The sequence below is a fragment of the Hyla sarda genome, chromosome 10, assembly GCF_029499605.1.
Source record: "Hyla sarda isolate aHylSar1 chromosome 10, aHylSar1.hap1, whole genome shotgun sequence".
NCBI lineage: Eukaryota > Metazoa > Chordata > Amphibia > Anura > Hylidae > Hyla > Hyla sarda.
In genome coordinates, this window is record NC_079198.1 from 125,445,377 (window position 1) to 125,471,315 (window position 25,939).

Sequence of the window (25,939 nt, forward strand, 5' to 3'; positions counted from 1 at the left end):
CATTACATTACTTATCCTGTACTGATCCTGAGTTATATCCTGTATTACACTCCAGAGCTGTACTCACTATTCTGCTGGTGAGGTCACTGTGTACATACATTACATTACTTATCCTGTACTGATCCTGAGTTATATCCTGTATTATACTCCAGAGCTGTACTCACTATTCTGCTGGTGAGGTCACTGTGTACATACATTTCATTACTTATCTTGTACTGATCCTGAGTTATATCCTGTATTATACTCCAGAGCTGTACTCACTATTCTGCTGGTGAGGTCACTGTGTACATACATTACATTACTTATCCTGTACTGATCCTGAGTTATATCCAGTATTATACTCCAGAGCTGTACTCACTATTCTGCTGGTGGGGTCACAGATAAGCTATTAGGAAGTATTTTTTTTATTATAATCTTGCTGACTATTTGCATGAGATACCAAAGAAATCGAGATTTTCCTAGCTTGTGACGGAAAATATTAGTTATATGAAGACAGGAGGCGAGTATCTTATGCATTAATCTTTCTTTATTAATGCCCATAGCAGAAAATGCACTATTTAATGTAAAGAAAAATGAACAGAAACTTGAACTACAACTCCCAGCAGTCCTAGGGCCACAGTGGCCACTCCCAACCCTGTAGGCCCTATATAAGGACTGCCTCATAACAGATCTTCCTCTTTCTGTATGCGAATAGCCACTGCACCGGAACCATGAACTCCAAGCGGACGCCACCATCCTCCTCCAGACTTGTCGACCAACCGGCCCGACATCTCAGCTTCCGGAGGCAAACTGGGGAGCTTCAACTTCGTCCCAACGGGGACCTTAGATAAACCCAACGCATTCGACCAACAGGTTATCCATGCACAGGAACCAGCTGCCGTGATCAGTACCCTGAAAAGAGAATGTAGAAACGTAATAGGGTTGGGTAGGGAGGGAAGATACTCGCCTCCTGTCTTCATATAACTAATATTTTCCGTCACAAGCTAGGAAAATCTCGATTTATATATCAGACAGGAGGCTCATATCTTATGCAGGTTCAAAGCTAGCAACCAGATAAAATACATACGAACATAAGCAAAATATCACAAAACCGACATGGAGACATGTTCCTCCGGTCTGAAGTAGAAATGACGAAAGGTAGATTCAGAAGACCAATCAGCCGCCATTAAAAGATCAGCAAGGGAACCACCCGTCGTGACCACTTTAGTGGCCATAGCGCCCCTGGATGAGTGTGCCCCAAAAAGGGACACGTCTATGCCCGCCATCTCCATGGCGGATCGGACCCACCGGGCCAGGGTTGCGGAGGTGACCGGATGATGAGGCTTGACATAAGAGACAAGGAGTTGAGAAAAGTCAGGAGAACGTAGCTCAGCAGTGAGCGACTCGTAAGTTTGAAGGCAACGAACAACGCAGAGGCGAGGATGTGCTGGAAAATAAGGGTAGAAAACTGAATGTAAACTCGTTTTGGTCCTGGGTACCACCGAGAAGTTTACACCTTGAGGCGAGAATTGACGCCTAGAGATGTCCAGGGCTTTAACATCCGAGACTCTCTTGATGGAGACCAGGCATAATAGGACCGTAAGTTTGTAGGACAACAGGCGCAAAGAAAGCGCCTCATTGTCCTCCCATCCGGAGAACATGTCCAGCAATCGGGAAACATCCCAAGTGGATTGATATTTAGGACGTGGAGGACGCTTAAATTTGATGCCGCGCAACAACCTACACACCAATGGGTGTTTGCCGACCGGCAACGAGTCCACCGGGTAGTGATAAGCGGAAATTGCCGACCGGTACACGTTGATGGAGCTGAATGATTTACCGGATTCAAAAGAATCCGCCAGGTAATTTACTATTATGGATATAGGCGCTTGTATGGGATCAACCTGTCGTTGATCACACCAACGCACCCAAAGTCTCCAGGCTGATCGATATGCCGATCGAGTCCCGGGGGCCCAGGCCAGGGCGAGTAGGTCCCTAGCTGATTGAGAAAGGTCGCCGTCTGTGTCCGGCACCCTGAAACCAACCACGCTAGGAGAGTCAGGTTGCCCTCCGCTACTAGAGGGTGGATACACCTGGTTGGGTTGGAGAGAATTTGCGGGAAACTCAGCAGTAACCTGGGATAATCCAAGGTCATCCCCAGAAGGAGGGGAAACCAGGGCTGTGTCGGCCACCAGGGGGTGATCAACACAATGTTCGCCTTCTGGTTCGTTAGATGTAGGAGAACTTTGGGGAACCCTCGTCCGAGGGTTCTACATATGAATCGGGCTTGGCCCGCCTGGCGGACCTCTGCCTCTTTGGTAACTCCCTGAGGCCCAGGGGTCGTTTAGAGTCTGTAGGATGCATGGGTCGGCAGATCGTGGGGGGAGCTGCCTGTGGCATATTATTTACTTCCCCTGCCGGGGAGTCAGAAGCCGCAACTGTATGCTTCCTTTTCTGAGAGGCTTTACCTTTCTTTGAAGGCGGCTCATCGCTGTGAGATAGCGGAATAGGGGTCAAAGACAGCACCTGATGTGGGCCTGTTGGAGCAATAGCTGAGGCCAGGGCTGCTTGAACGGACCTATTTATGAGTTCCTGTATTTGGGCTGCACTCATGAACTGTGCTGTATCTAGAGTTAAGTCATCCCCCCCAGTGGGAGCAGATGTGGAAGCATCAGACATGGTAAGTATTTGTAAGTATCTGCTAGGATAAGAGAACTGACAGACTAACAAGTATCCTGAACAGTTCAATAAGTAATTGATAGACTTATAAATATAGGGCAATGGCTTACTGGGGAAGAAAAACAAGTCCAGGCTCCGACCTCCACACCGTTAGCACTGCACTGGCGCTACGGTGGGAGGAGAGCCGAAGGTATAGAAAAACACCAGGGACGAAGTCTCGCGAGACTACGTGTCCTGGAATCACTATTGGCTCTGTCCGGGACCGCCCACTAAAACGTCAGTGGGGAACCGCCCATAGAACCAGCAAGGGCCGCGCCGAACGACGCGGCCTGACGAGAGGACCCGCCCCCCGCCCGCGCGCGCGAAAAAGCGAAGGAGAAGGAGGACGGGAAAAAAGCGCAAGGTAAAATGGCGGAAAAGGGACAGAGAGAACGGGGAGAAAGTAATAGAAGGAAAAAGCCGCGAAATGCCGCTACAGGCAGCGATATATTGTACAATAACAATGAGAAAATAATGGAAGTAAATAAAATAATTAATTAATTATAAATAATTAACTATAAATAAATATATACAAATATGAATAAAGAAGAGCACTATATAGTGAGGGAGAAGGAAAGGTAGCTCCCTCAGGCTATAAAAACGCCAGATATAACTGAAAATATATATATAGAAATGGAATCACTTATCTGAAATCTGCTATGAGCAGAAAGAAAGAGGAAGATCTGTTATGAGGCAGTCCTTATATAGGGCCTACAGGGTTGGGAGTGGCCACTGTGGCCCTAGGACTGCTGGGAGTTGTAGTTCAAGTTTCTGTTCATTTTTCTTTACATTAAATAGTGCATTTTCTGCTATGGGCATTAATAAAGAAAGATTAATGCATAAGATATGAGCCTCCTGTCTGATATATAACTGGGAATTAATAAAGATTCTCTTTTGTGCATTTTAGATCCTTTGGACACCGGTCAGATCAAACAAGAATTGTCCAGCGTCATTTTACACCTGGACACGGTGACGTTACAGAATTTGTCGTCGGTCCGCCTGCAGTGGATGGTGAGTACTGGAAAGGTCTTTGATGACCGTTCATTGTTAGGGGAGGGTCTTATCTCTCGGTTGTAGGTGACGGCAGATACATTGCGGTAGTTTTTCCATGTATGTTGCAGTATTGTGGACGTCTCGTTCTGCATTTCAGGCGTCTTCATTGTCCCGGCATACACAAGGCTACTCCATCTTCTATCGCCCTCACACCCCATCGGGTTCTGACTGGGAGAAGTGGGGTGACGCCCCTGTTACTGAAAACATGGTGGTGATTCCAGGACTGCGCAGGGGGCAGAGGTACGAGTTTAAAGTCCGACCATACGGATGGACGGTGCAAGGAGCGGATAGTAACGTCAGACGCGTCCTTATCCCAGAGGAAGGTGAGATTGTTGTGATATGACTCAGTGGTCTCAAACTGTGGCCCTCCAGATGTTGCAAAACTTCAGCTCCCAGCATGCCCGGACAGCCAACGGCTGTCCGGGCATGCTGGGAGTTGAAGTTTTGCAACATCTGGAGGGCCACAGTTTGAGACCACTGTGATATGTGCAGATCCTTCATGTCCTTCCTGCAGATATTCTATATCCTGACCTGTAACAAATGACCAAAAACATTCATGATTATCCATTCATGTTGTCTCATGGTGCTCATATTCTCTCTACAAGATCTCTAATCTCCTTAAAGGGGTACTCCGCCCCTAGACATCTTATCCCCTATCCAAAGGATAGGGGATAAGATGTCAGATCGCCACGGTGCCGCTGCTGGGGAGCCCCGGGATCCCCGCTGTGGCACTGCGCTATCATTACAGCACAGAGCGAGATCGCTCTGCACGTAATGACGGGCAATACAGGGGACGGAGCATCGTTACGTCATGGCTCCGCCCCTCGTGACGTCACGGCCCGCGCCCGTCAATACAAGTCTATGGGAGGGGGCGCGGCGGTCGTCACGCCCCCTGCCATAGACTTGCATTAAGGGGACGGGCCGTGATGTCACGAGGGGCGGAGCCATGCTGTCACCCTGCTCCGCCCCCTGTATCGCCCGTCATTACACACAGAGCGAACTCGCTCTGTGCTGTAATGATAGCGCAGAGCCGCGGCGGGGATCCCGGCGTCCCCAGCTGCGGGACCGCGGCGATCTGACATCTTATCCCCTGTCCTTTGGATAGGGGATAAGATGTCTAGGGGCGGAGTACCCCTTTAAAGGGGTACTCCGATCAAAAACACATTTTTTTTTTAAATCAACTGGTGTCAGAAAGTTAAACAGATTTGTAAATTACTTCTATTTAAAAATCTTAATCCTTCCAGTACTTATCAGCTGCTGTATGATCCAGAGGAAGTTCTTTTCTTTTTGAATTTATTTTCTGTCTGACCACAGTGCTCTCTGCTGACACCTCTGTCCATGTCAGGAACTGCCCAGAGCAGGAGCAAATCCCCATAGCAAACCTCTCCTGCTCTGGACAGTTCCTCAGCAGAGTGCACTGTGGTTAGACAGAAAATACATTTAAAAAGAAAAGAACTTCCTCTGTAGTATACAGCAGCTGATAAGTACTGGAAGGATTAAGATTTTTAAATAGAAGAAATTTACAAATATGTTTAACATTCTGGCACCAGTAGGTTTAAAAAAAAATGTTTTTTTCACTGGAGTACTCCATGCTGTTGGGGAGGCTTCATTTATAAATGTAGTCCTGGTTTGTCAAATCAACATGATGGTTATGTCTATGAGCTAAGCTGCACATAGACATATGCTCCTCTAGATGGCGACAAATACCTGATCATCACTACTGATAAATAGCAAAAAAACATTTGATTCCTAAACAAGTAAGGGCTGGTTCACATCGTGTTTTCCGCAATACGGGAGCGCATACGGCAGGGGAGAGCTAAAAACTAGCGCTCCCGTATTGAGCTGTCTGCGGTCCCGTATGTAATTCATTTCAATGAGCCGGCCGGAGTGAAACGTTCGGTCCGGTCGGCTCATTTTCCCCCCGTATGCGCTTTTACAACCGGACCTAAAACCGTGGTTGACCACAGTTTTAGGTTCGGTTGTAAAAGTGCCTACGGTGGGAAAAATGAGCCGACCGGACCGAACGTTTCACTCCGGCCGGCTCATTGAAATGAATTACATACGGGACCGCATACAGCTCAATACGGGAGCGCTAGTTTTTAGCTCTCCCCTGCCGTATGCGCTCCCGTATTGCAGAAAACTTGAACCAGCCCTTACTTGGACCCCTTTCACACTACCATTGTCACCCTGTAAATCCTGAAAATGGTCGTCAAAGAATCCCAATCATATAAATAGGAATTTTTGAGCATCCGTTGTTTACCGTAATAAATGACGTCCGTAATTTTGAAGGGACAAAAAACGGTTCATGCACAAATTATTCTCCCTTCAAAATTTTCTCCTGTACCCAAGTGACAGTGTCATTATCCTGTACCCCAAGTGTCATTATCCTGTACCCCAAGTGTTATCATCCTGTACCCCAAGTGTTATCATCCTGTACCCCAAGTGTTATTATCCTGTACCCCAAGTGTCATTATCCTGTACCCCAAGTGTCATTATCCTGTACCCCAAGTGTCATTATCCTGTACCCCAAGTGCCATTATCCTGTACCCCAAGTGTCATTATCCTGTACCCCAAGTGTTATTATCCTGTACCCCAAGTGTCATTATCCTGTACCCCTAGTGTTATTATCCTGTACCCCAAGTGTCATTATCCTGTACCCCTAGTGTTATTATCCTGTACCCCTAGTGTTATTATCCTGTACCCCAAGTGTCATTATCCTGTACCCCAAGTGTCATTATCCTGTACCCCTAGTGTTATTATCCTGTACCCCAAGTGTCATTATCCTGTACCCCAAGTGTCATTATCCTGTACCCCTAGTGTTATCATCCTGTACCCCAAGTGTCATCATCCTGTACCCCAAGTGCCATTATCCTGTACCCCTAGTGCCATTATCCTGTACCCCTAGTGTCATTATCCTGTACCCCTAGTGTCATTATCCTTTACCCCTAGTGTCATTATCCTGTACCCCTAGTGTCATTATCCTGTACCCCAAGTGTCATTATCCTGTACCCCAAGTGTCGTTATCCTGTACCCCAAGTGTTATTATCCTGTACCCCTAGTGTCATTATCCTGTACCCCAAGTGTTATTATCCTGTACCCCAAGTGTCATTATCCTGTACCCCAAGTGTCATTATCATGTACCCCAAGTGTTATTATCCTGTACCCCAAGTGTTATTATCCTGTACCCCGTGTTATCCTGTACCCCTAGTGTCATTATCCTGTACCCCTAGTGTCATTATCCTGTACCCCTAGTGTCATTATCCTGTACCCCTAGTGTCATTATCCTGTACTCCTAGTGTCATTATCCTCTACCCCAAGTGTCATGGTGCTGTACCTGAAGTGTCATTTTGTCTTTGCCCCTTTTCCCAAGTGTATATCTGTGGGCTTCCTATATAACCTTATGATTTCCTCACTGTACGTTCAGTATATGTATAATAATATAATTGTCTCGGTAATCTCTACCAATGTTGGGGGCCTCTAGAGTAGTCTTTCCCGCAGTGACATTCTGTGGGGAAGGACGTTTCATGGCTTCTCTGGTGGCCCCAGGAAACATACGTCACTCTCAGCCCCGGACGCACTGACTGACATTCTCCGATTACACGGTGAAGATTAATTCAGCAGAAAATTAATTAGAAGCCATGAGACCGAGAGACAGAGGATAAGGATATTATAGTCACCTGGAATACCCTGAACATGTGACCCCCCCCCCCCCCCCCCCCCCCTTCAAGAGTTCCCTTAAAGGAGCACTCCCATACTAATGATACAGTGTAAAGGGTACAATAATTAGAAGAATCTGCAGAAATATATAATATTTAAGGCTTTTGTATATCCAGTAAATACCTGATATGTAATGTAGGACAAAAAGCTTTAAATATTATTATTGTTGTTTTTGTTGTTTTTATATAATGATTTTTTTTTTGCTAATTTCTTTCTGAGCTTTACAGGCTGTTCTTTCCTTCTCCTGAATTGGTTTTTGCTCTGCTATGTTAACATGGCTGAAAATGTGCGGAACAGCCGGACATCCCGCACATTTGAATGTTCCAGTAGGTGATAGGACCGTTTGGAAATGCTCACAGACGCCAATGCATTTCCCAGCGGAATCCGCAGAAAGAATAGACATTATTATTCTTTCTGCGGGCACCAGAATTGGGTTTTCCGCCACAGAAACATCTGCCAGGGAAATTCCGCCGTGTGCACAGTGCAGCAGAATCCCATTGAAATCCATGGGACTCCGCTGCAGCAGAATTTCCAAGCGGAATATTCATGTGGAATTCTGTTCCAAATTTCCCCCCCCGTGTGAACATAGCATCAGAGATGATCGCGGGAAATGGGGGGGGCCAGAGCTAAATTTCAAGTGTCATAACAAAGGGTCTGAATACTTATGCCAAAGTGAAATTTTACTTTTTTCTTTTTAATAAATTTGCAAACATTTCTAAACTTCTGTTTACTTTCTCATAGAGTAGCTGCAACTGTAACAAACTCTCAGATGTGAGAAATACATGACCCCTGGTATTGTCTCTTTTTCTGCAGTTCCTGGTCCTGCCCCACAGGACATCAATGTCACATTGGTCGTCGGTGGCAACGGGTCGGTCATTGTGAGCTGGGCGCCCCCTCCGCAGAACGGGCACGGTGGTAACATTAAGAAATACAAGGTAAATCCCCAGGGTACAGGGGGCACAAAATTAGCACTTTCCAGTGTGCCTCCAGCTGTTGCAAACTACATCTCCCAGCATGCCCGGACAGCGAACAGCTGTCCGGGCATGCTGGGAGTAGGAGTTTTGCAACAGCTGGAGGCACACTGGTTGAGAAATCTTGGTCTAATCTGGGAAAACTGGCTGACTTGCCACATGTTCCCATGGGTCATGTTGTAACAAATTCCTTTCTGTTCCTGGGAAAGCTGGGTAATAGCAATAACTCTTCTAGCTCCCAAAAAGGTGTAAACCCAGCTTTTCTGGGCTCCCGAAAAGTAAATCTTCTAGCTAAGTCACAGTACAGAAGGAAGACAGGATGACAACCTTGTTGGGAGAAGTGATAGGCAGTCATGTTGGTTGTCACCCAGCTTTCCTGGAAGCAAAGCAGTGAATTGCTGGAGATTTTTTTTTATTGATAACATAGAATATAAAGATACTAAAGGGATATTTATCAAAACATGTGCAAAGGGAAAGGTTGCCCATAGCAACCAATCAGATTACTGCTTTCATTTTTGAAAAAAAGCCTCTAAAAGTGAAAGAAGCCATCTGATTGGTTGCTATGGGCAACTGGCCAAGGATTCCCTCTATACAGGTTTTAATAAATCTCCCCATCTATAGATATGTTTACCATATATATGCCAGTGTTTCCCAACCAGGGTGCCTGCAGCTGTTGCAAAACTACTACTACCCCTTGACTAGATATGTTTACCGTATATATGTCAGTGCTTCCCAATTAGTGTGCCTGCAGCTGTTGAAAAACTACAACTCCCAGCATGCCAGTCGACCAGTTGCCCATAGCAACCAATCAGATTGCTGCTTTCATTTTTGGAAAAAAAAGGCTCTAAAAGTGAAAGAAGCGATCTGATTGGTTGCTATGGGCAACTGGCCAATGTTTCCCTCTGTACAGGTTTTATTAAATCTCCCCGTCTATAGATATGTTTACCATATATAAGCCAGTGTTTCCCAACCAGGGTGCCTGCAGCTGTTGCAAAACTACTACTACCCCGTCTGTAGATATGTTTACCGTATATATGTCAGTGCTTCCCAATTAGTGTGCCTGCAGCTGTTGAAAAACTACAACTCCCAGCATGCCAGTCGACCAGTTGCCCATAGCAACCAATCAGATTGCTGCTTTCATTTTTGAAAAAAAAGGCTCTAAAAGTGAAAGAAACGATCTGATTGGTTGCTATGGGCAACTGGCCAAGGTTTCCCTCTGTACAGGTTTTATTAAATCTCCCCGTCTATAGATATGTTTACCATATATAAGCCAGTGTTTCCCAACCAGGGTGCCTGCAGCTGTTGCAAAACTACTACTACCCCGTCTGTAGATATGTTTACCGTATATATGTCAGTGCTTCCCAATTAGTGTGCCTGCAGCTGTGGAAAAACTACAACTCCCAGCATGCCAGTCGACCAGTTGCCAATAGCAACCAATCAGATTGCTGCTTTCATTGAAAAATAAAAAAAAAAAGCCTCCAAAAATGAAAGAAGCAATCTGATTGGTTGCTATGGGCAACTGGCCAATGTTTCCCTCTGTACAGGTTTTGATAATTCTCCCCGTCTATAGATATAATTTCCCGTATGGGAGCGTTCACACGGAGTAATTCAAGAGGAGTTTACTGCACATCTCCTCTGCCCATTGACTTTAATGTTATTTCCGCTGTCCTGTTCACACATCGGAAATTCTGCTAGCGGAATTCCGTCGCTGAATTCCGTTCCGCTTCAAGAAAGAACATGTTCATTCTTCAAGCGGAATCCGCTAGCAGAAATCAATTGAAGTCAATGGTAAAGAAAAATTCTGCACGACATCGTTTTTGCGCAGAATTCGCGGGCAATTTGCGTGGAGTTCACGCGCAATTTGCGCGGAAATGGCTGAAAAACCCTTCACTTCTTTCTCCCCCATGTCTGCGCGCAATTCCGCGTGCAAATTTCCCAAGAATTTCACGCAAAAATAAAATTATTTTTTCCGGGCGAAAATTTTTCAGCGTGAATTACTCTTCATTTACTCCGTGTGAACGCACCCTATAAATGCCAGTGCTTCCCAACCAGGGTGCCTGCAGCTGTGGCAAAACTACAACTACCCCGTCTATAGATATGTTTACCGTATATAGGCCAGTGCTTCCCAATTAGTGTGCCTGCAGCTGATGCAAAACTACAACTCCCAGCATGCCCGGACAGCCGTTGGCTGTCCGGGCATGCTGGGAGTTGTAGTTTTGCAACAGCTGGAGGCACCCTGGTTGGCAAAACCATTGTATACGCTGAGAGATTTCCTGGCGCATACAGCAAATGGGCCCTGAAAACGTGGCCCTCCGCACCTGATGGCTGCTCCTGCAGGATTTCTATGATTTATGTTCTAATTTATTACAATTACACATCTCGCTGTATCCTGGGCAGGCGGCGGCGGCGACGGCGTCAATCACAGGTGACAGGTGAATCTTTATTAATTACATTGTCATTTCGGCTTCACATTAGCATACACTTATCTGGGAGCAGGAGGAGATGATGGAGCCGGGAATGGCTCTCAGCGGGGAGAGATTAGTTTCACTGCGGGCTAACATCGCCGGCGTGGAGTGCGGCGTCTCAGATGTCTACACAGTAAATCACACGTCCACTTTATCATGCCACGTGCGCGGCTGTCAGCCACCTGAATTGGCGCAAACTTTGTTATAGACGGATCGCGATTTCTGCTCTCTCGGGCTTCGCTTCAGGAACATTTATTGTTTACATACGGAGACTGGAAATAAAAACCTGTCTTGACCTTAAAGTGTACCTGTCATTAGCAAAAACATTTTATATAATGGAGAAAATAGCATTTTATGTATATTTGTAATATACATTGGTTAAAAAAAGTGTATATTTTTGTCCCGGCAGCTATTGTCTGTGTGTGGAGACCAAATACAGGAAGTGAGGGTAGATAAGCGGGGCTCTGTACGCTGAGGACAAGCAGGGCTCTGTACACAGAGGAAAAGCAGGGCTCTGTACACCAAGGACAAGCAGGGCTCTGTACGCCGAGGACAAGCAGGGCTCTGTACGCTGGGGACAAGCAGGGCTCTGTAGACTGAGGACAAGCAGGGCTCTGTACACTGAGGACAAGCAGGGCTCTGTATATTGAGGACAAGCAGGGCTCTGTACACTGAGGACAAGCAGGGCTCTGTACACTGAGGACAAGCGGGGCTCTGTACACTGAGGACAAGCGGGGCTCTGTATACTGAGGACAAGCAGGGCTCTGTATATTGAGGACAAGCAGGGCTCTGTATACTGAGGACAAGCAGGGCTCTGTATACTGAGGACAAGCAGGGCTCTGTACACTGAGGACAAGCGGGGCTCTGTACACTGAGGACAAGCAGGGCTCTGTACACTGAGGACAAGCCGGGCTCTGTACGCTAAGGACAAGCAGGGCTCTGTACTATGAGGACAAGCAGGGCTCTGTACGCTGAGGACAAGCGGGGCTCTGTACGCTGAGGACAAGCGGGGCTCTGTACGCTGAGGACAAGCGGGGCTCTGTACGCTGAGGACAAGCGGGGCTCTGTACGCTGAGGACAAGCAGGGCTCTGTACGCTGAGGACAAGCAGGGCTCTGTACGCTGAGGATAAGCAGGGCTCTGTACACTGAGGACAAGCAGGGCTCTGTACGCTGAGGACAAGCAGGGCTCTGTACGCTGAGGATAAGCAGGGCTCTGTACACTGAGGACAAGCAGGGCTCTGTACACTGAGGACAAGCAGGGCTCTGTACACTGAGGACAAGCGGGGCTCTGTACACTGAGGACAAGCGGGGCTCTGTACACTGAGGATAAGTGGGGCTCTGTACACTGAGGACAAGTGGGGCTCTGTACACTGAGGACAAGCGGGGCTCTGTACACTGAGGACAAGCAGGGCTCTGTACACTGAGGACAAGCAGGGCTCTGTACACTAAGTACAAGTGTGGTGAGGGTATGATGAGGGCAGATGGAATTACCCTAGGAGCAGATGGCATTATCCTCTACACCACACGAAGGTATACCGCTGGATCCTGGGCTAGGCATGGGGGCAAATAATGACTCCGACACCAAGCTACAGAACAACGGCAGCTTTACTGAGTCAGACAGGTGTAACAGTCTATACAGCTTGGCTAGGCCCAAGGAGGTGACCAGTGACTTCAGAGACCACAGGGCTTGCTTGGACTTATGGTGGACTTGGACAATTTGATGCAGGGCCATGCTGACTTGAGACAGATTGACTTTGACTGACTTGACTGAGACTGACTATGAGAGATTTCACCCCATTTGTAACTTACCAGGTTTTGACTTGGACCTGGGGGGTAGTGGACTTGTGGAATCCGTGGCTACGTGGTAGACGTTAGGCCTCTTTAGGACACCAGACACCCTCTCCAGACTTGACCTCATTGTACCTCAGCAAAGAGAAAGAGGAAGCTCCACCAAGGGCTTATATGGGGGAGACTCTGGAGGGGTCCCATAGGTCACCCTTTAGGTCATATGGTCGCTGGTACCTTCCCTGGTTACAATCACATGACAATAATACTTAAAGGCATAGAACAATTATGGACATTACATTAGAGAATATGGGTGTTTAATACTAAACACGGAGTATAAGTACAGGGGGTCCCAGGGGTCAGGGAATGGAGTCTGCCTGACAGGGCACCTAGGGTACAGGGGTGCAACTCCTGCACTGAGTCACCACAATGGGACAGTGGAATCCCATGTAATTCAATGGACGGTTAATTTTGGCAGAGTTTACGGCCGGAATACCCCTTTAAAGTTTCAATTGAAATTGTGCTAACAGTACAAGCAGGATACAGGTATATTGTAGTCATACCTATCTAACTTTTTCATGGGATTTTTTCCTAAATAAACTTTTTTTTTAGGCAGTCATGAACTGTCAGGTTCGCTATGCCCTAAGTCTACTATGCCTCTCTCTTTTGGGTCATGACATCTCCTGGGTGAGTGACACACGGCCCCCGCGCATGCGCAGTTGGTGATGTGAATCTCCTGTCAAGGATGGCTGCTGGTGAGGCCTTAAAATGTGCATGACTGCTGCTGTATACTGCTGTGTCAACACAAAAAATATACAACAGACAAAAAGTTGGTATAAAACTCTTTCTCAGCAGGAACTGTTCCCAAGTGTTCTCAGAGAGTTCCCAGAGAGAGTTCTATTTATTACACAGAAGTATATTGGTTTTTACATTTGACAAAAAGGGGAGGTTAGTTATCACGTCAAAATCATCATGTTATATTTTGATTTGAGTTTTGTGTCTGTGTATATTAACATATTTAAGCATCCATTTCTTTCTTGGCCAAAGTTCACTTATGCGGCTCTCTCACACTCATACTGGAAAATTCCCGATTTCTCTGTCCTTCTATACAGTCTATATCTTCTTCAAATATTTTATCTTCTGATGTCTCATCTTGGTCCTTCTGGCGTCATCCCAAGGTCTTAGTTACGAGCAAATAGCAAGCTGATGTATGGGTTATAAGGAAAATAATAACAGACTAAAGGGAAAGTGCATTGATAATGGATTTACTGGCCCTATGAAGCTTATTCACCACTATGATATCACAAGGACACCTATGTTGTCATATGTAGAGTGACATGATCTGGAGGAGTGATGTCATAATACTAAGGTGGCAACTGTGTAACTCATTATTGCCCTTAAAGAGGAAGTGCATCATTCCCAGGTATATCCCCAGGCGGTTCTGTCAGGTTATTCACCTCCAGCTGTTGGACTAGGGACTCACAGCTCTTCTGGAAAGTTCTGCATAGAAAGCTTAGCTGGGGAAATGTATCATGTGACCAAGGCACTGCTCATCTTTACAAGGCATATGCAAGAATTTAACCCTTACAATCTCATTATACCTTAGTGTGTGCTATTAAGCCAATGCACCAGTGTTTCTCAACCTCCAGCCAAAGGCTGTCTGGGAATGCTGGGAATTGTAGTTTTACAACAGCTGGAGTCTTCCCCGGTTGGGAAACACTCTCCTAGATTTTCTTCATTGTAAACTTTTTTTTTTTGTGGTTTTGTAGATCTGGTGCTTTGCAAATGAGACCCTTCCTTACAGCAACTGGACAGTGGGCAGCGGGACCCACAGCCTTGAGATCCCCCCCTTACCGGCGGGTATCAGATATCGGATTCAGGTGTCAGCCATGTATGACAGTGACATGGGCAACCTGAGTAACCCCAAGTACATCTTCATTGGTAAGATAATGGTTACTGTGGGAGTCTATGGGGCCCCCCTTTCTTATTGTTTGATACCTTCATGTAGAGTCCCGCTTCATATTTTCTCCTCATTGCTTTTACATTTTTATGTGCAGAAACTCTGATGATGAAAGAAGATGCGCCAGATAGCACAATTCCTTTGGATCTCCTCCTCCAAGTGGTGAAGCACCCAGCCTTCATCGCCACCGTTGGGGGAGCCATCTGGCTTATGCTAATGGTGACCGTCATCTACCTGTGTCAGAGGAGCTCGAAACGTTACAGAAAAAAGAAACACAGTGGTGAGCGGTCATGTGATCACGTTCTGATAGTACCTGTATTACATTCTACAGTGTTTCCTAACCAGGGTACCTCCAGCTGTTGAAAAACTACAACTCCCAGCATGCCCGGGCAGTCTTTGGCTGTTCAGGCATGTGGAGAGTTGTTGTTTTGCAACAGCTGGAGGCACCCTAGTTGGGAAGCACTGCTGTAGAGTATACCATGTAGAGTAACTTAAATATGATCATACAACTGATGTTATACAGGGGGAGGGGCTGTGATCAAATGTCATTATATTACTATTATATTATATCAGTGATGTCATACAGGGGGCGGGGCTGTGATCACATGTCATTATATTACTATTATATTATTTCAGTGATGTTATACAGGGGGCGCGGCTGTGATCACATGTCATTATATTACTATTACTCTATATCAGTGATGTTATACAGGGGGCGGGGCTGTGATCACATGTCATTATATTACTATTATTCTATATCAGTGATGTCATACAGGGGTCAGGGCTGTGATCACATGTCATTATATTACTATTATATTATATCAGTGATGTTATACAGGGGGTGGGGCTGTGATCACATATCATTATATCACTATTATATGAGTGATGTCATACAGGGGGCGGGGCTGTGATCACATGTCATTATATTACTATTATATTATATCAGTGATGTCATACAGGGGGCTGGGCTGTGATTACATGTCATTATATTACTATTATATTATTTCAGTGATGTCATACAGGGGGCAGGGCTGTGATCACATGTCATTATATTACTATTAGTCTATTTCAGTGATGTTATACAGGGGGCGGGGCTGTGATCACATGTCATTATATTACTATTAGTCTATATCAGTGATGTTATACAGGGGGCGGGGCTGTGATCACATGTCATTATATTACTATTAGTCTATATCAGTGATGTTATACAGGGGGCAGGCCTATGATCACATGTCATTATACTACAGTAAAATCTCTCTTAGCAGACACCTCCCAATAGCGGACAGTTTTTTTTTTCCCCAGCATAATCCCTAAGACTTAATGCCTTTGCACTCTTCCAATATCGGACACTCCCAAAAGCAAACATGGACACCAACTTGTTGAGCAACACACTCCCAGTAGTGGACAACCAAGGCTTATGTGCCAGCCCTAACGTGTACACAGGGCTATCATGAGGGCGCCCACCCTGCAGCAACCCCAGCACAGCAGCAGAAGTCCTCTGTTTAAACAGCCCATCCCCTTCCTCTGATCCCCCCCATGCCACTTTATTCCCCCTGTGCCAACCCCCCCCCCCCCTTATTACACAATATGCCACATCATTTTCCCCTTCCCTCTGACCCCCTTTTGTTCTTACCTGGCCAGCAGGCTCAGGTGCAGGGGCTTGGTGTCTCATGGGGCTTGACATCCTCTTGAAGTCGTCCTATGTTGCGCTGACTCATCAGTGTGGGAAGCCGCCGCTGCTCGCTTCAAAGGGTATCTGTCATCAAACCATATTTTCTAAACTAACTCAGATCATATTCCCTAACTACTCCTAACACCCCTTCTGCTCTTAAATTTTTTTTCCGAGCTTTAAAAAGCTGTGTATCATACATTGTCCCTTGTCACATTGTGTGAGCTCCCGGCAGGCATTCCCCAGCAGGCGCAACGTCACTGAAGCCTGCAAGAGCTTTGCCTCTCCATGCACGCACTTCCTGAGTTTGGTCTCCTGCCAGGTTGGAAGGAGACCAAACTAACTGTTTGACATGCGGCAGGGAACAGAACAGAACAACCTAGTGGCCGTTTTTTCAACCACATTAAAAACATATAAAGGTTGAGAATTTTAACAGCAAGTAAATAGCAAAGTGTCTTATTATTACGGAAGGAACAATATATTTAAAGTGTAGTTTGGTGACAGGTAATCTTTAAAGGGGTACTCCAGTGGAAAACTTTTATTTATTTATTTTAAATAAACTGGAACCAGAAAGTTAAACAGATTTGTAAATTACTTCTATTAAAAAATCTTAATCCTTCCAGTACTTATTAGCTGCTGAATACTACAGAGGAAATTATTTTCGTTTTGGAACACAGTGCTCTCTGCTGACATCTCTGTCCATTTTAGAAATTGACCAGAGCAGCATATGTTGCTATGGGGATTTTCTCCTACTTAAAATGGCCAGAGATGTCAGCAGAGAGCTCTGTGTTCCAAAAAAAAAAAAATTCCTCTGTAGTATTCAGCAGCTAATAAGTAGTAGAAGGATTAAGATTTTTTTTAATAGAAGTAATTTACAAATCTGTCTTTCTGGCACCAGTTGATTAAAAAAAATGTTTTCCACCATAGTACCCCTTTAAATCAGTGAGAAGCTACGGCTGCCGGCACTGACTAGTGACGCCCCTGACGTCACTTATTAGTACAGCGCAGAGGACTTCAAGGCCGCTGAGACACCTGAGCCTGCTGGCCAGGTAAGAAGAACAACAGGGAGTCAGAGGGAGGAGGGAAGGGGAAAGTAATGTGGCACAGGGGGTAATAAAGGGGGAGATGATTTGGCACAGCGGGAATTAAGTGGCATGGGGGGATCAGAGAGGGGGGCGAATGATTTGGCAAAGGGGGTTCAAAGGGAGAGGAATGAAGTAGCATTGAAGGGTTCAAGAGGGGAATAAAATGTCATGGGTGGGGGGATGAAATGGTACAGGGAGGGTGATAAGGGGTTATTATTACGGTATAGGGAGTTTCTAATGTAATTGTGTTTTATAGGTAATTACGCTCTGGAGTGAGTACAGTACAGTATTCCGTCATTTAAAAAGATTCTTGAGCCTTTTTTCCCAATAGGGGACATCTCTCAATAGCAGACACTTGTGATAACAGTGTCATTATATTACTATTACTAGTGATGTCATACAGGAGGCGGGGCTGTCATAACAGTGATATTACTATTATATTAGTGATGTCATACAGGAGGCCGGGCTGTGATTACAATGTCATTATATTACTAGTGATGTCATACAGTGGGTGGGGCTGTGATTACAATACCATTATATTACTATTTCTAGTGATGTCATACAGGGGGTGGGGCTGTGACAACCTCTCAAACATGATATACAGGCTGGTTGTCAGCAGTGTGGGATGTATTCTTTACTGGTAAAGTTACTCACACTTTTTTTTTCTAGGTCTTTACCGTTTTGCAAGTGAGGACACCATCATTAAACACAGGTAGGAGCCATTTAATTTGCAGGTGTAATTGAACGCCATCTAGTGGCCACATAAAACAATGGCTGTTTATTTAAAGGGGTACTCCATTGGCCACCGTTCGGCGGCCATCATGCCCCCTCCCATAGACTTGCATTGAGGGGGCATGACGTCACGAGGGGTGTGGCCGACCTGCGCGTGCACACAGCGTTCGGAACTAAATGTTCTGAACGCTGGCCAGTGGAGTACCCCTTTAAAGGTGTTAACCGGGGAAACACAATGCATCCCGTATCCACAGGATAAGAGAAAAGTCTCTGATCACGGGGGGGGTCCGAACACTGGGACCACCATGATCTCCAGAACAGGACCCCGTCTGAGAACGCATGGTGCAGATGTCCAAAGACACCCGAGTACAGCACTTGGACATCTGATAGTTTGTTACAGTGTATCAGTCTGTAGCCCAAGTTGTTTAATTGTTCTAGGATTTTCTAAATTAGATACAATTGTAGCAATCCTTCATCTGTGAGAGCATTGGTATGAGACACACTGGGTCTGTAGTGATAAGGCAGCGGTGCTGTGTAATGTCCCTCTACTTATAGACCTCATAATGGGATCATGGAGGCTCCTCAGCTGGAGTGTACCACACCGCCATCCTCGGCTCTCCGAGCACCTGACAGGCCATAACTTAACATGAAGAATCAGTTAAGAAATGAGTTTGTGGCAGCGCCATTTACTGGCTATAAAATATCACTCTGTTTCAGCGATTCCTCAGCTCAATAAGACTCATTTGCGTTTGTCCTTCACAGACGGCTGTAAATCGCACTCCTGGGAGATATAGTGCAATATACACTTTGTGTGACACATCTCCTGCAGAGACATCTCACGTCTCATCTGCACTGAAATATAAGCCCCCACCTGAGAGAGAAGGTGCCCCTCCTGCTCTACTGCTTTATTATTCACCATTGATTATACTTAAAGGGACCTCTTGGCCCTTATATAGGTATTACATCTCACAGACTAGCACCTGCTGAGCTGCCATACAAACTGTGTGATACTCCAGAGCTGTACTCACTATTCTGCTGGTGAGGTCACTGTGTACATACATTACATTACTTATCCTGTACTGATCCTGAGTTATATCCTGTATTATACTCCAGAGCTGTACTCACTATTCTGCTGGTGGGCGAGCCTGGTGGATGTCCAATGGGTGACCTAAGTTGACTGTAACAATATAGTTGACAACTAAATGCAGCAAAATGGCCTATTTCCCCACACTGTGCACACATTTACATAGTACGACTGGCACTAAACTGGCACATCTGTGATGGAGCTTTGGCTGACCCTGGTAGAAAATCTGTATATGATCCCATCTGAGGGCGGTTGCAGATAATGTGGGTAACAGAGGTTCTCTACAAGCGCCACCAATGCAAAACAAAGGCTGAAGTCCAGTCTTTTTCTGGAAGGCAACAACATCATAGTCTTGCTCCAAAGGAAGAGCAGTGCCAGCATTCAGAGCCACCTGAGCTCCTGCAGCTGACTCCGAGCTGCCACCTCCATCCGGGAGCAAGATAATGAACCAGAGCCTTTTATCTTACTGCCCTTCGCTGGGCCAATATCACTGTGCGAATTTACTATTGATATCTCACCTGCTTCACTACTGTTTCTGCAAAGAGCGACGGAGCTCACCGTTATACTAGACGTCATACTCTCCCCATTCTTTTGCACGGAGTCCACAGCAAAACTAAGGCCGGATGGCTTAATGGGGTTCACATAGTGAGCTGACCCTGTGGTCAGTCCGAGGGGCTCAGGAGAGGGGTATATACAAACTGCACTTTCTCCTCGAGCTTTTTTTTCCAGCCTTTTTTCTCTGACAGGTGCCTCCTCTGGTAGCTCATCTCCAAATGTAAAGTCCTGGAGGTGACCTGATGAGTCCAGGAGCTGGATCTGGGCCATCAGCGCCCCTCCCTGGTGACTGGTGTTCCTTTTATCTCCCTAACTGCCAGAACCAGGGTTATATGACAACACTGTTTGCCCTGCAGGGAGCCCACTGTATGTGTTGTTGTTGTTGCAGACCTCCGGGTGGATTTAGCAATGCAATGGCATTGATCAGTGTATTGAATCAATGTACTGCATGTTATAGTCCCCTATGGGGGCTATAACATTGTGTGGTGGCAGGGTGTGATGAGGGCAGATGTTGTTACCCTAGGGGCAGATGGCACTAACCCCTTGTATTCGTGACGCTAGGGCATGGTTTAGCCTATATCCACCCGAAGGTATACCGCTGGATCCTGGGCTAGGCACGGGGGAAATAAAGACTCCGACGCCAAGTTACGGATAACTGTAGCTTTACTGAGGGTAGACAGATGGTAAAGTCTATACAGTTCATCCAGGGCCCAAGGAGGTGACCAGTGACACAGAGACCTTAAGGGCTTGTTGGGACTTGTAGTAGGACTGGACAATTGAATGCAGACCACGCTTACTTGACAGATGACAGGGACTGACTTGACTCATAAAGCTGTGACTTTATCTTACTTGACTTGATGGCGGCTGCAGGACTGGGCTTTGAGGTCTCCAACTCTCTGGACACACACACTAGGCAACTGCACTGGACCTCAGCAGAAGAGCGAAGAGCCAAGAGAGAGAAGCTCCACCCAGGGCTTATATGGGGGAGACTAGCAAGGAGCTCATAGGTCACTCCTGGGATCACCTGGTCACTGGTACCTCCTGGGTAACAATCACATGACATCACATGGTATAACTCTTAAAGGTACAACACATTTTATAATACAATACACTGCAGAACATATGTACAGGGGGAAACAGGTGCAAGGGGACACTGAAGGAAGCTGCCTGACAGGACAGCAATGGTACGGGGCAACATCTCCCGTACTGGGCACCACAATTGCAAAAAAAAGTTAATAAAGATGATTTAACCCCTTCCCTAATACAAAGTCTGAATCACCCCCTTTTTCCCATTTAAAAAAAAAACTGCCCAGTAATGCGAAAAAATAAAAAAGTTATAGGGGTCAGAATATGACAATTTTAAACTTATTAATTTTCGTGCATGCAGAAGTAAGACAAAATCAAACCTATATAAGTAGGGGATCATTTTAATCGTATGGACCTACAGAATAAAGAGAAGGTGTCATTTTTACCACAAAATGTACTGTGTAGAAACGAAAGCCCCCAAATTGACAAAAATAGTTTTTTGTTTCGCCGTAGATTTTTGGGTAAAATGACTGATGTCATTACAAAGTAGAATTGGTGGCGCAAAAAATAAGCCATCATATAGAATTTTAGGTGCAAAATTGAAAGGGTTATGATTTTTAAAAGGTAAGGAGGAAGAAGCAAAAGTGGAAAAACACTGTGTCCTTAAGGGGTTAAGCTGTCTAATATTAGCTGAGAGCTCAACCGTTCTTGGATGTAGTGTCCACCAAGGTTCTTACTTCACATAACTTCTCCTGAAACCTATAAAGGTTGTCCCTGGCTTCCTCATATCCATAGAAGCACTCAGCAACCCTGAAACCATAGGTGGCCACAGCCTTCCAGGCCTTCTACATTTCCTAATCCTACTCCACACCTCTGCGGGCATTCAGCCTTGCTTCAGGAGGAACATCACAGCCCACCTTTTCCTGGCTTTTTTACAGTACCTGTAAAACTTCTAGAACTTGTTGCACTTGTAGTTCCAAAATTTGCATGAGCAGCATTGCGGCTACTCTTTGTCATCACAGGTTCAGGAAAGACTGGAGCTGCAGCACTGCTACTCCTATTAAAACGCCTTAACCGCGAGACTTCCGATGTGCCTGCTGATGGCAGTCCTTCTGCAGCTGGTGTCTGGCTTCCCCTGCCCTCTGCGGACCTAGTTCAGAAGCAGGAATTGAGGGGGGGCTCTTCTCGTCGCTCATACCCAGGGCCGGCTCTGCCTATAGGCAAAATAGGCAGCCGCCTAAAGCTTCTCTTCATGGGGGGCGCTGCTCTTCCTGCCACAAGAAAGTTATACAACCAGCATCCGAACCTCTCGCTCAGCCAGCAGCATGAGGAGGAGGTTTGTTACAGTGTCACCCCAGTAGTAAGCTAATTACATGAGGAGGGGGCTTGTTACAGTGTGTCGCTAGGGTTGCCACCTTTCTTGTAAAAAAAAATACCGGCCATGCTAATTGGCATAATTAATTATATATGTGTAACATTACAGGATACACATATTGGGGGATAATTTTGTCCTATTCTGACCCCTATAACTTTTTTTTATTTCTCCTTATACGGGGCCTGTATGAGGGTTCATTTTTTGCGCCCCAATCTGTAGTTTTTAACAGTACCATTTCTGTTGTGATGTGACTTTTTAGTTGCTTTTTTATTTAATTTATTTTTTTATTAAATTCTGGAGTTGCAGTTAGTTGCTGACTACAAATCCCAGCATGCCCTGATACAGCCTGTGGCTCAGCAACTGTTCCAAATGAAAACTACAACTCCCAGCATGTTGGACTATATAGTAGTATATAGTATAGGTCAGTGTTTCCTAACCAGGGTGCCTACAGCTGTTGCAAAACTACAACTCCCAGCATGCCCGGACAGCCGTTGGCTGTCCGGGCATGCTGGGAGTTGTAGTTTTGCAACAGCTGGAGGCACTCTGGTTGGGAAACACTGATATTAGTGCAACATTCCGGGAGTTAGAGGATAGTTGGATAGATACCGGCCATTGTATAGCTGGTATTTTTTACATAAAAATACTGACAGGGTGGCGAAAATACCGGCCAGGTGGCAACCCTATGAGTGTCATTCCAGTAGTAAGGTGGGGCTTGTTAAAGGGTGGGCCAATGGGCTGAGTAAAGGGCTTTTGCCTAAGGTGGCAAAAATCCTTGCACCAGCCCTGCTCATACCCGAATACACACCCTTCCCCTGTGGAGACGAGAGCATGGCCCGGGAAACAGATGATTTTCCCTCCAAGCTCAGAGAACACTCAAAACACTACCTGCAGTACACAACACAGGGACAGAAAGATGCACCCTTTATTGGCCAGAACGAGATACTCCAGAGGTGCACTCCATATTCTTCTATTTTTCAATAGGAAAAGATCCTGTCTTGTAGACAGACACCCCAAAAACAGACCAGCTGAGCTTGTTTATTGCAGATGACTATACAGTACCTGCTGTAATGATGACACTTCCCAGAATGTAAATCACCAGAGCTAGCTCTTTTGCAGACACTGAACAAGCAGGAGATGCGGGTAGAGTTTTTGTATTTTTTTTTTGTTGCTCAGAATATTGTGGTGACACAATATACTTGTCAATTTGTGACGCCAGAGCACCGTTAGCCTATACACAGTCTCAGGTGGACTGGAGACAGCTTCTCCTGGGCCAGGCACGGGCAATAAACACACCGTCGCCAGGTTACGGATAACTGTCTTTTACTGAGGTATACCAGGTGAGGACTTCTAAGGAGCAGTGGGTTTCAGCGGCGCTGACCAGGGATGGACACGTCAGGTGAGTACAATGGGTTTATTTAAAACAATGCAACGCGTTTCACCGCGCTTGCGCGGATTCATCAGGCAATGGATGCCTGATGAAACCGTGCAAGCGCGGTGAAACGCGTTGCATTGTTCTAAATAAACCCTTTCTACTCACCTGACGTGTCCATCCCTGGTCAGCGCCGCTGAAACCCACTGCTCCTTGGAAGTCCTCACCTGGTATTGCTCGTATGATTGGGGCGGCTGCAGACCGGGTCATATACTCACTGACCATTGTTGGGTGTGAGCTCACACAACCGCCTTTGGTTAGGGTTCCTAAATTCACCATTGAATTACACATTGGCGGTTTTACGCTATGGATCGCTCTTCCATCTCTTTATAGTTTTGCTGAGGCAGGTGTGGATGGTACAACATTCACAGTATGGAGCAGAGTAGAAGGGATGCGGTGTAACCATTGGGAGCCCTGTGGCCTTGCTGGGACTTATGGTGCTTTTGACCCTCTTGAATGATTTAGACTTGAGATTTTAAGATATTTCCCATGCTGACTAGGGTTCTGCCAAGGGCCAATTACTATCACCGCCAGGGCTTGACTCACCCACCCCCTGTATGGGGGAACACTTGCAGAATGGCGGGGCGGACTCAAGAAGATATTTTCTTTAGGATTCCCTCTGGATCCCTCACACTTACAACTCTTTTCTCACACTGCAGATCACATGGAGCTCTGCTCAGGAGTAGAGATGAGCGAACTTCCAGTAATTCGATTCGTCACGAACTTCTCGGCTCGGCAGTTGCTGACTTTAGCCTGCATAAATTAGTACAGCTTTCAGGTGCTCCGGTGGCTGGAGACTCTCTCCTAGGACTGTATCCACCTTTTCTAGCCACCGGAGCCCCTGAAAGCTGAACTAATTTATGCAGGATAAGTCATCAAACGCTGAGCCGAGAAGTTCGTGACGAATCAAATTGCTGGAAGTTCGCTCATCTCTACTCAGGAGCTTAGTTCTGACTGAACTAGACTGGATCTAATCCAGACAGCAACTGGGGAAACTCTCCCCCACCTACACTATATTTGGGGGTTCCCATTGGGCAGCAGGGGTCACCTGGTCACTCTGCATCTCCTTCTTAAAGGTACAGTGCATGTACTATACAATAATACAGTGAATACCGCAAATATAATAAAGTGCATAACCATTGGCCCAACACAGGAGCAGCAGGCATACCCGAGGAGATCCGCAGCCCACAGGACAGCCTTTGGTGCTGGGACACCACAATATCACATATTATATGGGGGTGGAAAGTTTTGGGGTACCCCAGATTTTGATCCAGCTTTTTTTCTACAGGATGGACACAAGTGATTCCCCATGGCTCTCAAACACCTGGAAATCCGCTTCTTGTTCCAGAAACTACAGCAGCACGACCAGCATGAATAGCCAGCTCCTGTGGATGGAGAACAAGGACACGGCTGACTTCCATAAGTCCAGTATGTATTTACCAGTAACCCCCACTATGATGGGATCTAGTATAAAGGGGGTAGCAGTACTAGGGGTTTTTGACTTTCAGGCTTTTGGAATAGCTGGGTGAGTAGGGGGCTGTACTGGAGGCCATACTGCTTGTCACCCATGTGAGTGATGTCCTCCGTGTCTCGGGGAATTGTTAGTGCCGACACTGCAGAAGCTTTTATTGAGTTGTGCAGTTTTTTTCCTTGTTCCCTCCAGATGACTCTTTGGATTTATTCCAAAAAATTGAAGACGATAATTTTGTGCTTTAAATTCCACTCAGGATGTGAATGACTAATCCTGATGGGCGCGTGCTGTCCGATGATGTTGTATGAATGTCAGGCTGGTAATAATGGGGCATTCTAACCCACACTGAATCCGCTGCTTAGTAATGAAATATTTTACATTGTCCCGAAATTAGCTGCATAAGCTAATGCTGCAGTAGTTAGATGCTACCACTAGGGGGGGCAACGCATGTAAAATGAAATTATTGATTTAGGGGGCTAATCATGTGATATGGATTAATTATTAAGCTTGGTAAACTGTATTAAATACAGTATAGACTAAAACCTGGGGTGTAGAGATGAGCGAACTTACAGTAAATTCGATTCGTCACAAACTTCTCGGCTCGGCAGTTGATGACTTTTCCTGTGTAATTTAGTTCAGCCTTCAGGTGCTTTGGTGGGCTGGAAAAGGTGGATACATTCCTAGGAAAGAGTCTCCTAGGACTGTATCCACCTTTTCCAGCCCACCGGAGCACCTGAAGGCTGAACTAATTTATGCAGGAAAAGTCATCAACTGCCGAGCCGAGAAGTTCGTGACGAATCGAATTTACTGTAAGTTCGCTCATCTCTACTGGGGTACATGATAATGACACACTTACACTTGGGG

At 46.0% G+C, this 25,939-nt stretch overlaps 1 protein-coding gene across 3 annotated transcripts in view; it reads left to right on the plus strand.

Annotated features, from left to right (window-relative positions):
- ROBO4 (roundabout guidance receptor 4) overlaps positions 1-25,939 on the plus strand; it is a 101,407-nt gene that overhangs the window by 39,561 nt on the left and 35,907 nt on the right. For all 3 annotated transcript variants that reach the window (XM_056544125.1, XM_056544126.1, XM_056544127.1), the window contains exons 7-13: positions 3,605-3,708; positions 3,848-4,073; positions 8,281-8,402; positions 14,459-14,630; positions 14,747-14,929; positions 18,073-18,115; positions 24,893-25,032. In XM_056544125.1, the coding sequence (XP_056400100.1) occupies positions 3,605-3,708; positions 3,848-4,073; positions 8,281-8,402; positions 14,459-14,630; positions 14,747-14,929; positions 18,073-18,115; positions 24,893-25,032 (990 nt within the window). The remainder of the gene's footprint in view (positions 1-3,604; positions 3,709-3,847; positions 4,074-8,280; positions 8,403-14,458; positions 14,631-14,746; positions 14,930-18,072; positions 18,116-24,892; positions 25,033-25,939) is intronic.